Source organism: Balaenoptera acutorostrata, chromosome 1, assembly GCF_949987535.1.
Source record: "Balaenoptera acutorostrata chromosome 1, mBalAcu1.1, whole genome shotgun sequence".
Classification (NCBI taxonomy): domain Eukaryota; kingdom Metazoa; phylum Chordata; class Mammalia; order Artiodactyla; family Balaenopteridae; genus Balaenoptera; species Balaenoptera acutorostrata.
Genome location: NC_080064.1, coordinates 198,008,266 through 198,022,766, shown reverse-complemented (window position 1 = coordinate 198,022,766; position 14,501 = coordinate 198,008,266). Strand labels below are relative to the sequence as shown.

At 45.8% G+C, this 14,501-nt stretch overlaps 1 protein-coding gene across 16 annotated transcripts in view; it reads right to left on the bottom strand.

Moving 5' to 3' along the window:
• Positions 1-14,501, bottom strand: part of PPP1R12B (protein phosphatase 1 regulatory subunit 12B) — a 200,852-nt gene that overhangs the window by 74,374 nt on the left and 111,977 nt on the right. For 15 of the 16 annotated variants that reach the window (XM_057540259.1, XM_057540269.1, XM_057540279.1 and 12 more), the window contains 4 exons: positions 7,265-7,468; positions 4,281-4,470; positions 4,082-4,194; positions 3,043-3,084 (listed from right to left, as the gene is read on the bottom strand). In XM_057540259.1, coding sequence (XP_057396242.1) covers positions 3,043-3,084; positions 4,082-4,194; positions 4,281-4,470; positions 7,265-7,468 — 549 coding nt within the window. The remainder of the gene's footprint in view (positions 1-3,042; positions 3,085-4,081; positions 4,195-4,280; positions 4,471-7,264; positions 7,469-14,501) is intronic. The other variant, XM_057540273.1, reaches the window with a different exon arrangement.

Here is a 14,501-nt window from a genome sequence, read left to right as displayed (position 1 = left end):
CTCCGGTGGGGATGGTTTTGATTAAAATCGCGCACTGTGCGGGGCCCTGACCAAGCCCCCAGCCTTCTCAGCGTCCCTTGTGTCACCACCACAGAAATGCATGACTGGCCTTCCTCCCTCCCAGACTGCACGACAAACACCAGGGCCATTCTTGGCCATCAACCTTACCTGTATACAAATGTCGGTTACATTTTTCTAGCTTAGGTCCACAAAAAGAAATAAATTTCCATGATGTCTACAGAGATTAAGGTTAAACAACAGAAAGGTTTTCTTAGCCATGCTCTTGTTACTGATATATGGGCGAGAGGCTGAAGAATCTTCGAGAAGAGGAGAGCATCTGTACACATTTGGAATCATTTTAGGTCCAACTCGGACTGGAGATAGAGTTTCCTTTCTACCCTTAAAGTAAAGTATTATCACCGAATGATTCCATGTACGTGAAGCTCAAGAACAGGCAACACTACTCTACGGTGGCGGCAATCAGAAGAGAGGCTGCCTCTCAGGACAGGGGAAGGGGAATGAGGGAACTTTTCAAGGTGACGGAAAAGCTCTACATCTTGACTTGAGTGGTGGTTACACCACTGATTACAACTGTCAAAACTCATCCAACAGTACACTTTAGGTCTGTGCAGTTCACTGATTGTAAATCTATCCCAATTTAAAATAACAGATGTCAGAGTCTTGGGAAGAGTTAACTTAAAAAACAGTAGATTCCTGGAGTGGGAGAGCGGTCGTGACACAGTCCTGACCATCTTGAGGTTAGATTTCCACAATTTACAGTGACGGGCCTGTTGTTCTGTGGGCCGTATGGATCCCGGCATCACGCCTGCCAGGGCTGGACAAGCGCTCGGGAGAGAACCAGTCAGAGCTGCGCTAACGCAGGCCGGGGTCAGGGTGCTGCCGCCCCGGGCACCGTGGCGGGCTGGAGACATGCCAGGCGTGCTGTGAGCGCTGGCCACCTGCACACACTCAGTTGCCAGTAGAGAGGGGACCGACCCTTCATCCCTCTCTGAAGACCCACACTGGCGTCTGCTGGACCCGCAGTGAACACTGGCGGATGCCTCAAGCAATGGGATGAGTGGACCGTTTTTCAATCTGACAAATGACTCTATGTCCAATCTCACCAATCAGAAAATCTTTTCTGTAATTTTAAGTCAGTGGTCGTTCAGTGAATTTCTCTGGGAAGCATGGCATCAGAGGCATCTTCGTGGCCCTTGCCTGGTGCACCAGGCAAGGACTTTTCACACCAAGTAGCTTAGAAACGTGCAGGTAAAGATTTTCACTGACAGAGACGCTGGCCAACACCAAGGTCTCCTGTGTAACTCCCTCCGTGGAGCTCACCGGCCTCTACGACCCTCTACGGGTGACGGGCCACTTCAGTGCTCTGTAGTCAGCACCCGGGATCTCTCGTTAGGGGTTTTCTAATATAGTTCCCCACAGAAGCTCTCCTGCATTCACTCTTCATCCCCTGAAGCCTCCCCAAGCCCCTGCGGAATGAAGTCGCTGTCGTGTGCACACACCCCCTGCCCCGGGGAGCCTCCACGCGGCATCTGCACCTGACGCCCACTCCCCACCATGAGGCAGCCCGGGCTGCAGCTGCACGCAGGCAGCTCTCACCACGCCACCATGGGCACTGCTTTCTGGAAGCCCCTGCTGACTGTTTAGGATCTCGACCAAACTACAGGCAGGTCAATGACATAATATAGCACTTCTACTTCCTCTGCTAAAAACGAATCAGTTGTTCATTTTCAGTATGAGTTATTAAACATATTCTGAGAACATACTGTCACATAACTGTAGGGTAGAAAAAAGGCCATCTTCTTACATAATTCCCAATAGAAATGTACATGGAGTCTCAATTCATTTAGTCAAAACCAAATCCCTTCCTTCTTGAAAAATGGTACTAGGGATTTCCCTGGTGGTCCAGTGGTTACAACTCAGGGCTTTCACTGCCGTGGCCTGGTTCAATCCCTGGTCAGGGAACTAAGATCCTGCAACCTGTGTAGTGCGGCCAAATAAACAAAGAAACAAAAACGAAACAAAACAAAACAAAAACCAAAGAAAAATGGTACTAATGGTACTAGAAAAGCATTAAATTTCTATCACATGTGAGTGACTTACAGGAACCTGGAGCTTCAGGAGAGCTGACCCGGGGTGCCCACAGCAGAGAAGAGCTGGGTGCCAGGCCTTAAGGGATCTGGGTACACAAGAGCCAAGGAGCTAAACCTTATTTCAAAGTCAAATGTAAGTGATTTCTGGACCGTTTACACTATTCACTCTTGTGTTCCTCTCTGTTAGCGTGGAGAGGATGTAGATGCATAAGAAACAGTATCACTCTTCACTTTTCTTCCCAAGATTTCAAAGTACTTTATACGATCCAATAGCACAATAGAGAAAAAGAGCCCGTAACTGTGTTAGAACCTGGCAGGAGGCACCGAAAAATGCAGGAAACTCGTTCAAGAACATGGGCATTGTTACACCATTTAAGAAAACTGGGGACTTCCCTGGCGGCGCAGTGGTTAAGAATCTGCCTGCCAACGCAGGGGACATGGGTTCGATCCCCGGTCCAGGAAGATCCCACATGCCACGGGGCAACTGAGCCCATGCACCACAACTACTGCGCCTGCGCTCTAGAGCCCGCGAGCCACAGCTACTGAGCCCGCATGCCACAAGTACTGAAGCCCGTGCACCTAGAGCCCGCGCTCCGCAACGAGAAGCCACCACAACGAGAAGCCTGCGCACCGCAATGAAGAGTAGCCCCCGCTCAAGGCAACTAGAGAAAGCCCGCGCACAGCAACGAAGACTCAACGCAGCCAAAAATAAAAGAAATAAAATAAATAAATTTTAAAAAAAAGAAAAGAAAACAGTACACCAGCGAGCACCCGTCCCATCTCGCAGAGGAGCATCTGCCTCCAAACTCTCCCTGGACCCAAGTCTGCACAGAGCCCGCTCTTCCTTCTGTTAACTGTGTGCACGCGAGCCGGGATGAGACCTACGGGGACGCTGAGCCCTACAGGGGCAGCCTCCCTGCTGGTTGCTTACCCACGCTGCTTTCACCTCTTCCGAGACATCAGTTTCATCTTCCTGGAAAGGGAGAAAGAAGAAAGACAAGAGGATCACGGTCACAGGCATCCCTGCAGGCAACAAGGTCAGCCCCATCAATTATGCCCCTGGGCAGTGAGGGCTGACGGCCAAGGGCACTGTCACTGCTGCTTTAGCACCACCTCAGGAGCACCACCTGCAGTCAAAGAGCCAAATGAACGTGGCGGGAAAAGGAGAATCTTTAAGACAGACGGACCTCACTTGGGCTCTGTCAGAAGCTGTCAGCCTGTTTGGTCCTATAATAATCAAACACTTCCGTCCAGTAGTTTCTAACAGGCGACCGTCATTGTCTCATTTCTTGTCTCACTGAATGGTCCATCTAATTCCAAATGAGTCACTAGAGACCAGGGACCTGATCTTGGCCACTTGACTGTTAAATGCCAGTGACAAGGCTGAGCGAGCAGGGAACAGACCAGAGGGGAAGGAAAGAACTGAGTGTGTGCTCATCATCAGGAGGCACAGGAGCCCCTGTCTTCATTTAAAACCCAAAGTCAAGCTGTTTTATAGCACTTGCTCCTTTTTTTCTCCAAAAGAGTAAACCTGAGTCAGATGAAATTCTGAAATTCTCGAGATTCTGGCAGCGCCCCCGAAATACTTGGTTAGCACCTGCACACACACGATGCTGAGGTGTTGCTGACTCATCACGGGACTCTCAGGGGCCGCTGGGCGGCTGCTAAGTCTGAGCGGCTTATGCACTTGTTGTATTTGTTGGCACGGCTGCTGTAAATTCACCGCTTATTTGCTGCCTGCCTGCCGTGTGCTCGGCACTGTCCCAGGCCCTGGGCGCCCCAGCCAGAACCTTCCAAGTGAGTGCCACACTAGCGGAGTCTTTCTTCTCCTGCTCTTTTTCTCAGGGATGCTTCCTGACAACCTGCACGATTCATGGCATGGCGTGGAACTCTTCCTTTTGAGCCCGACACACAGGACGGCGGGCCGCGCAGGGTAACGCGAGGTGTCTCAGTGCGGACAGCCCACTTACATCCTTCGTCCAGAAGTTGATGCCTGTGGCTCTTCGTCGCTCCCTGGGCCGCCTCCTCTCACGAACGCACAGCCTGTCAGAGGACTCATCACCCAAATCTGCTTCTGCGCCCTCTGGTCAGAGAGAAAACAAAGCACGTATCTTAAGAACCTGGGGCACGCGCACTGGAGGAGGGTGTGGTTTCTGAAGCTCGACCTACCGTTTTTGTCCATTTCCTTTGCCCCTGCAGGGCTGGCGGGGGGCTCTGAACTCTCTGAATCAGGGGCTGAAGACCTACCCGTCCGGAGCAGGTAGGAACTGGTGTAGAGGGAGGGTCTCGGGGCAGGAGGTGACACTGGTGTCGTGGGTTTGTCTGGCTGAGCCGGACACCTCAGGCGACGATACACAGGCTGGAACAATCCACATGATGAGATGTCAGAGGTCAAGTCTAACCAAAGGGTAAGGACAGCACATTTATTAAAAATGGGCTTTTCTATATCAAGAGGCTTATAAGTAGTTAATTAGCCAGACAGGAAAGAGTTCTAGACGCCTACTCTGAAGATGCTACAGGCTGATAGCAGTCCAGGAAAGTTCTTCCTAAACTGATCAAAGGGCACTAGGGGGCACCAACCTTGGTAATAAAAATTCCTTTGATTTTGCAACGCAAATAGGAAGGATGATGGCCTTTTTAAGACGGCGCACTGAAAGGTAAGGTTTACGTAGGAAAAGAAAAGGCTCAGGAATATGAAGAAACAACGTAGGAGTTATCTGAAAACAGACCAAATCTGAGCTTTCTACCAACTTGCCATAACTAGGCTTATTGACACTTCTGAAAAATTCCCACTTTCTGAGACTTCCCTGGCAGTCCAGAGGTTAAGACCACGTGCTTCTACTGCAGCGGGCACAGGTTTGATCCCTAGTTGGGGAACTAAGATCCCACATGCCACACCCTCACCCCCAAAATAAATTAAAAAAAAAAAAAATTCCCACTTTCCCTTTTGAACTTCTTTTTCCCTTGAGAGTTAGGACAGACAGAGCTTGACAATAAACCTTAATGTGGGGCTTCCCTGGTGGCGCAGTGGTTGAGAGTCTGCCTGCCAATGCAGGGGACACAGGTTCGAGCCCTGGTCTGGGAAGATCCCACATGCCGCAAAGCAACTGGGCCCGTGAGCCACAACTACTGAGCCTGCACGTCTGGAGCCTGTGCTCCGCAACAAGAGAGGCCGCGACAGTGAGAGGCCCGCGCACCGCGATGAAGAGTGGCCCCCGCTCGCCACAACTGGAGGAAGCCCTCGCACAGAGACGAGCACCCAGCACAGCCAAAAGTAAATAAATAAATAAATAAATAAATAAATAAATAAATAAAAATTAACAAAAAAAATCTTAATGTGGTTTGTTGAACATGCAGAGATAAAGAAATTCTTACTACATGCAGAGAGTGTATAAATTTTTGTTTATAAATTATAGAGACAGAAGCAATAAAATATAGTCAGCTTGGGAGTCTGATAGAACTTGGCTCAAATTCCAGCTTGAATGAGCTGTGTGACCTGAAGTAAGTGACTTGAGTTTTGATCTCTGCTTCCTCATGTATAAAACAGGGATAATAATATCTTCCTCAGAGAGAGCTGTGAGGATTAAATGAGAATGTATGTTATGTGCTTAGAACGGTCCCTAGTATGTAATAAGTACTCAAAAAATAGCCGATAAAATAAATGAAATAAACAACAGAACCTCAGTTAGTTTATGCAGCCTAGCCATTCAAAGTTAGAGCAAGAAGACTTCTTTCTCCTGTAATTATGGTGACCATAAAGTTTATCATCCCAACTGGGACATTTCTGAGAGTGAAAAGGAATGGTATTCATAATTACCCAGAGATAAAAGGTGTCACTGGAACAATCTTAGGTAAACCAGGAGTTACGATCACCTTAAATATAACCCTATAACTTTGACTACCAACTGCAATTGAGAAATGGAACGTAAGTCAAAACGTCTACCCAAAAGTGACAGCCTGTGGCTGAGAATAAGGGTGCTCTGTAAGTGCTTGGGTCTGCGGAAGTTTGTATAACAACATACTAGTGGTGAGGAGGGCAAGCTGTGGAGCCAACGCCTCGCTCCACCTCTGCTTTTGTTTTTTTTTTTTTCCCAGTAAAATCTTTTATTTTATAATACTGTACCATCAAATTAAAATTCAAAATAAGCGCATCCAATTACCTAAATGGTTATTACACATACGTATATATTCGGTTGGAAAGGGAGAGAGAAAAGAGGAATTTGGAGGCTTTTAAGTACATCATCATCATCGTAGTAGCTAAGATTTGTTGAACACTTAACGTGTCAAGCACTGTACATGTATTACCTCACAAGGAGTACCCTCTATTAGAAGCTCTGTTTTTACAAATTAGGAAACTATGTAAAACAAGGTTAAATAAATTACCCAAAGCCATACAGCTAGTTAGTAAGGATACTGCGGTTTGAACCCAAACAGTCTAACACCAGGACATACACAGACAGGCAGACACACACACAAATCAATATTATTATTATTTTGGTTGCGTGGCTTGTGGGATCTTAGTTCCCCGACGAGGTATCGAACCTGGGCAGCCAGCAGTGAAGGCGCCAATTCCTAACCACTGGACCGCCAGGGAAGTCCTTGACGTCTTCTTAGCCGTGCAAAATGCTGGGCAAGTTACTTAACCTCTCTGTCACTCCACTGACTCATATTTTAAGAAGGAACAATAATACTTACCTCAGAGGGTTGTTGTGAGGATTAAACAATTTAATACACATATTGAAATTGTTAAAATAGTGCCTGGCATAAACTAAGTAATAAATGCTTATATTTCTATTTGCATTTTTTTAATACCAAGATCTCTCTTTTCAGAATAGAAAGACACATTTAGTTAACCAAACGTATGGTGGTAATCATTTCACAACATGTACACACATCAAATCATGTTGCAACATTACATGTCCATTACATCTCAATAAAACTGGAAAAAAGCACATTAGTTAACTCCCAGAGGAAAAAATGGATCACTTAAGGACTAACATTCTCTGAATTCTTTCAATTACACAGGTCTGCCAACTAAAGATGGACATAAATAGCGTGTTCTATGAGGCGTCCCCTGCAGAGTAGGACAGTTCTGGAATTATCAGTGAGGAAGAGACTCCCCCAGCCACCTGCTTTCAGCACAGAGAGCTCACCTGATCCTCCAGACTCCGGTCCCAGGGCTGGCGGCTCTCCCCAGCTTCCTCTGCAGGGGCTGCTAGGGGCTCATGCTTCTGGGCGCTGCCCTCAAGCCCTCTGGGGCCCACGGGCTTCAGGCTGGGCTGTTCCTGAGCCTGACGCTCTGCCCTCGACCGGCTGAACGTCCTTTCTGCTTCCTGGAGATCCGTCAGGGTTACACCCTGGGAAAATACCACAAGGTCAGAGAGGTTTCACCCTAACCATGGAATAACTCCCCGTGAACGAGCAGGGAAACTCCGCAAAGATCTAATGGTACCAAATTCCAAATAAAGCTCCCGAAATGTGTGAGGCCGCTTCAAGCAATACACGCGGAAAACAAACACCTCAGTATGCAGGGGCCCCAGGCCTGAGCCCAGGTACACTTCAAACACGATACTTGAGCGTTTCCTGCTTGAGTTCCAGAAACAGGTCAGCACTGAGGCCTGCCCGCTGCTTCCACACTCATGGTTGTCACATCTCCACCTGGACGCTCCCGACCCCCCAAGAGCATGCAGTCACCAACAGAGACTGTCCAGCAGATACAAGGAAAACTTAAGTTTATGCACAGAAAGAAGAACCAGGCTCAAAATGGTGAAAATTCAGAGCCAGGCTAGAACCACCACCAAAACCAAAAACCAAACCCACACAAACAAACAAAAAACCACCCCTGAGGGAGCTGCCAAGATGCCAGAGCAGGAAGACCCTGAGCTCACCTCTTCCCAGGGAACACCAGAATAACTATGCACAGAACAACTATTGACCAGGGGCGACCAGAAGAGATCTTCTACAACTAAAGACGTAACGAAAGAACCACAACAAGACGGGGAGGAGGGGCGACCTGCAAATGGGAGAATACTTACAACTGTGGAGGTTCTCCCCAAGGAGCGAGGGGTCTGAGCCCCAGCCTGGGGGTCCTGCGCTGGGGAAGACAAGGCCCCAGAACGTCTGGCTTTGAAGGCCAGCAGTGCTTCCTTTCAGGAGTCCCAGAGGGCTGTGTGGGGATGGAGACCCCACTCTTACAGGGCACACACAAAATCTCACATGCTCCACAACCCAGGGCAGAAGCAGTAATTTCAAAGGAGCCTGGGTCAGACCCACCTGCTGATCTTGGAGAGTCTCCCGGAGAGGCAGGCCTGTGATGCTGGGGACACAGACGCTGGCAGCAGCCACTCTGGGGAGCTGGTTCAACCGCAAGGACACTGGTGCAGGCAGGCACTGTCGTGGAATCCTCCCTCTAGCTTATTACCCTCAGGACCCAGCCCCGCTCATAGCCAACAGAACACAGGCACCAGGAATGGGACGGCCTCAGGCCAAGCAACTAACTAGGCAGGGACACAGCCCCACCTACCAGCAGACAGGCTGCCTTATGACCCCCTGGACACAGCCCTGCCCACCAGAGGGCCCAGGACCCAGCCCCACACACCAGTGCACAGGCACTGGACCCGGGACCACCAGGGACCTACAGCCAGAGACACTGGGACCCAGCTCCTCCAAACAGCAGGCAGACACCAGCCCCAGAAACCCCTGGGCCCTGGCCCTGCCCACCAGTAAGCCTCCTCTAGCCTTCAGACCAGCCTCACACGCCAATGGGTGGACACCACACCAATGGGTGGACACCAGCCCCAGGACAATCACAGCTCCCACAGCCGTGGGAGGACTCAGTCCACCCACCAGCAGGTCAGCACCAGCCCAGAGGCCAGCTGGGCCCCAGCCCTGCCCACCAGCAGGCCAACACAAGCTTCAGAACACCCTGGACCCCACAGCTAGCTGTATCACGAGCCAGCCCCAACAATCAGCAGTCTGACACCAGCTCTGGACCCTGGGGCCCTGCAGCCAGACCCCCAGGACCCAGCTCTGCCCACCAGCAGGCCAGCACTAGCCCCGGGACCTAGCTTCACTCACCAGTGAAGTGGGCAGGCCACAGCCCCACTGACTCTACTCCCAGTGAGCCAGCACTAGCCCTGGCGCCCCCCTGGGTTCCACAGTCAGCCACCTCATGACCTGGCCACGCCAACCAGCAGCCAGCAGCCTCCACACAAGGCAGGGCCTGGCAACCAACCAGCCCACCCACATAGCCCACCACAACAGAATGACCCACGCAGCCCACAGAGGGGGCACCCCTAGAGCATACAGCTCTGGTGACCAGAGAGGAGTGCACTGCTGGGATGTATAGGACGCCTCCTACAGAAGGCCACTTCCCCAAGGTCAAGAAATGTAACCAACCTACCAGATACATGGAAACACAAACAGCAAGTTAGGCAAAATGAGGTGACAGAAGAGCATGTTCCAAATGAAAGAACAAGATAAAACCACAGAAGAACAACTAAGTGAAGTGGAGATAGGCAATCTACCTGAGAAAAAGTTCAAGGTTATGATCGTAAAGATGATCAAAGCACTTAAGAAAGAATGAACAGAGTGAGAAGTTGTTAAGTTTTTAACAAAGAGTTGGAAAATACAAAGAACAACCAAACAGAGATGAAGAATACAATAACTGAAATGAAAGATGCACTAGAAGGAATCAACAGTATACTAAATGATACAGAGGAACAGACCAGTGAGCTGGAAGACAGAATAGTGGAGATCACTGCCACCGAACAGAAAAAATATATATATATAAATAAATGAGGACACTTTAAGAGACCTCCAAGATGACATCAAATGCACTAACAGTCACATCATAGAGGTCCCAAAAGGAGAAGAGAGAGAGAGAAAGGGTCACAGAACACATTTGAAGACATAACAGTTGAAAACTTCCCTAACCTGGGAAGGGAAACAGACATCCAGGTCTAGGAAGCACAGAGTCACAAACCAAAGAGGATCAACCCAAAGAGGACCACAGCAAGACATATTGGAATTAAAATGGCAAAAGTTAAAGACAGAATATTAAAAGCAGCAAGGGAAAAGCAGCATGTTATATACAAGGGAACTCCCATAAAGCTATCGGCTGACTTTTCAGCAGAAACTCTGCAGGCCAGAAGGGAGTGGCACAATATAATTAGACTGATGAAAAGGAAAAGCCTACAAACAAGAATGCTCTACCCAGCAAGGCTCTCATTCAGAGCTGATGGAGAAAGCAGAAGTTTTACACACAAGCAAAAGCTAAAAGAGTTCAGCCCCAACAAACCAGCTTTATAAGAAACGTTAAAGGTATTTCTCTAAGCAAAAGAAAGGAAAAAGAAAATCAAAGAAAACAAAAAAAGATCACAACTAGAAACATGAAAATTATGAAAGGAAAAATCTCATTGGTAAAGGCAAATATACAGTAAAGGTAGTAAATCAACCAAGTACAAAGCTACTAGAAAGGTTAAAAGACAAAGTAGTAAAATCAACTATATCCATAATAAGCAGTTAAGGGATACACAAAATGAAAGGATATAAAATATGATGTCAAAAACAGCAATCATGGGGGGAGAGAAGGAAAAATGCAGGGTTATTAAAATGTTATTTGAAATTAAAGAGATCAGCGACTTGAAATAATCGTGTGTGTGTGTGTGTGTGTGTGTGTATACATATATATACATACACACACACACATATATTGCTATATGCAAACTTCATGGTAATTACAAACCAAAAAATCTGTAACAGATACATACACATAAAAGGGAAAGAAATCCAAACATAACACTAAAGAGAGCCATCAAATCACAAGGGAAGAGAACAAAAGAGGAAAAGAACAAAAAAAGGACTAAAAAAACAATCCCAAAACAGTAACAAAATGGCAATAAGTACATACATATCAATAACTACTTTATATGAAATGGATTAAATGCTGCAATTAAAAGATGGAGTGGCTGAAAGGATACAAAAACAAGACCCATATATTGGGGTTGGCCAAAAAGTTCGTTCGGTTTTTTGTATGATGTTACGAAAAACCCGAATGAACTTTTTGGCCAACCCAATATATGCTGCCTACAAGAGACACACTTCAGATCTAAAGACACACACAGACTGAAAGTGAGGGAATGGGAAAAAGTATTCCATACAAATGGAAATGAAAAGAAAGCTGGGTAGCAATACTTATAACAGAAAAATAGACTTTAAAATAGAGACTGTTGGGACTTCCCTGGTGGCACAGTGGTTAAGAATCCACCTGCCAGCGTGGGAGACATGTGTTCGATCCCTGGTCTGGGAAGATCCCACATGCCGTGGAGCAACTAATCCCATGTGCCACAACTACCGAGCCTGCGCTCTAGAGCCCGCGTGCCACAACTACTGAGCCCACGCGTTGCAACTACTGAAGCCCACGCGCCTAGAGCCTGTGCTCCACAATAAGAAAAGCCACCGCAATGAGAAGCCCACGCACTGCAACGAAGAGTAGCCCCCGCTCGCCGCAACTAGAGAAAGCCTGTGCACAGCAACGAAGACCCAACACAGCCATAAATACATAAATAAATAAATAAATAATAAAAATAAAATAAAGACTGTTACAAGAGACAAGGACAGTACATAATAATCAAGGGATGAATCCAAGAAGATATAACAATTGAAAATATATTTGCACCCAACATAGGAGCACCTAAATGAATAAAACAAATATTAATAGACATAAAGGGAGAAATCAACAGTAACACAAAAATAGTAGGGGACTTTAACACCCCACTTACATCAATGGACAGATCATCCACACAAAAAATCAGTAAGGAAACTCTGGCCTTAAATGACACATTAGACCAGATGGACTTAATAGATATATAGAGAGAATATTCCATCCAAAAGCAGCAGAATACACATTCTTTTCAAATGCATATTCTCCAGGATACATCTGTGCTATATCATGAAACAAGTCGCAGTACATTTAAGAAGGCTGCAATCATATCAAGCATCTTTTCCAACCACAAGGTTATGAGACTAGAAATCAACTACAAGAATAAAAACCACAGAAAACACAAATATGTGTGGCCTAAACAAAATGCTACTAAACAATCAATGGATCACTGCAAAATCAAAGAAGAATTCAAAATATACCTGGAGACAAATGAAATGAAAACACAGTGTTCCAAGATCTTCGGGATGCTGCAAAGCAATTCTAAGAGGGAAGTTTATAGCAATACAGCCCTCTCAGGAAACAAGAAAAATCTCAAATACACAACCTAACCTTAACCTAAAGGAATTAGAAAAAGAAGAATAAACAAAACCCAAAGTTAGCAGAATTTCTCCTAGGAGAACACATAGGCAGAACACTCTTTGACATAAGTCACAGCAATATTTTTTTGGATCTGTCTCCTACGGCAAGGAAACAAAAACAAAAATAAGCAAATGGGACCTAATGAAACTTAAAAGCTTTTGCACAGTAAATGAAACCATCAACAAAACGAAAAGACAGATGGGAAAGACTGAATGGGAGAAAATATTTGCAAATGATATGACCAATAAGGAGTTAATCTCCAAAATATATAAACAGCTCATACAACTCAATATCAAAAAAACAAACAAGCCAATTTAAAAATGGGCCGAAGACCTGAATAGACATTTTTCCAAAGAAGACATACAGATGGCCAACAGGTACATGAAAAGATGCTCAACATCACTCATCACCAGGGAAATGCAAATCAAAACCACAATGAGATGTCACCTCACACCTGTCAGAATGGCTGTCATCAGAAAGACCATAAATGACAAATGTTGGTGAGACTGCAGAGAAAAGGGAACCCTAGTACACTGCTGATGGGAGTGTACACTGGTGCAGCCACTGTGGAAAACAGTATAGAGGATCCTCAGTAAACTAAAAACAGAACTCCCATATGATCCAGCAATTCCACTCCTGGGCATATATCTGAAAAAACCAAAAACACTAATTCGAAAAGACACATGCACCCCAATATTCACAGCAGCATTATTTACAACTGCCAAGATATGGAAGCCATCTAGCTGTCTATCAACAGATGCATGGATACAGAAGACGTGAGACACACACACACATATGTACACATACTCCACATATGCATACATACATATATGGAGTATTAGCCATTGGCATGAAATTTTGCCATTTGCAACAACATGGATGGACCTGGAGTGTATCATGCTGAGTGAAAAAAGTCAGAGAACAAATACTGTATGATATCACTTCTATGTGGAATCTAAAAAATAAAATAAACTAGTGAATATAACAAAAAAGACACAGACTCACAGATATAGAGAAAAAACCAGTGGTTGCCAGAGGGAGAGGGAAGGGGGAGGGAAATACTGGGGCAGGGGATTAAGAGGTACAACTTATTATGCATAAAATAAGCTACAAGGATATATTTACAACACAGGGAGTACAGCCAATATTTTATAACTATAAAAGGCATATAATCTTAAAAATTTTATTCAGTATGATGTACACCTGAAGCTAACAATATTGTAAACCAACTATACCTCCATTTTAAAAAATTTTTAAAAAAACGCGCAAGCCCTGAACTAGCTTTTTTCTAACATACTTTTGTAACTGTAGGAATCACACAGAGGCATTCTACCAATTAAAATTTTCCCCAGGCTCATAGGAGCAGTAGTACAGAAAAAAAGGAAATAATGAGGAGACATCTGCAGGAGAAGGGGGAAAAGGGTTAGGAAGAGAGTGAGCTGATTCTAACTCAAGTAGTCATATGCTCATGTCCTCAGAAGAGGGAAGTTCCAAAGCCGGAAGTCACTATTAGCTAATTTGTTCACTCATTCTCTTAATAAAAAGTTTTAAGCACTGGAACTACAAAGACAAATCAAATGATTCCTGTACTCAAGAACCATAATCTAATGGAAAAGACATAAGAAAACAGATGAGTATAATGGAAAGTAAGTATTAAGACAGAAACATATGATCCAGCCTATTCGACTTATGGGTCTATACCCAAAAGAACTAAAAGCAGGGTCTGATGAGATATTTGCACACCCACGTTCACAGCAAGACTGTTCACAGCAGCCAAAAGGTGGAAGCAACCTAAGTGTCCATCAACGGATGATGGATGAACAAAATGTAGTCTAAACATACAACAAAATATTATTCAGCCTTACAAAGGAAGGAAATTCTGACATGTGCTACCACATGGATGAAGCTTGAAGACATTACACTGAGTGAAACAAGCCAGTCACAAAAAAGACAAAAACTGTGTGATTCCACTCACATGAGCTACCTAGAGTCAAGGTCATAGAGATAAAAAGTAGAACGGTGGTTGCCAGAAGCTGTGGGGAGAGAGGGAGCTGTTTAACGGGTAGCGAGGTTCAGTCTGGGGAGAC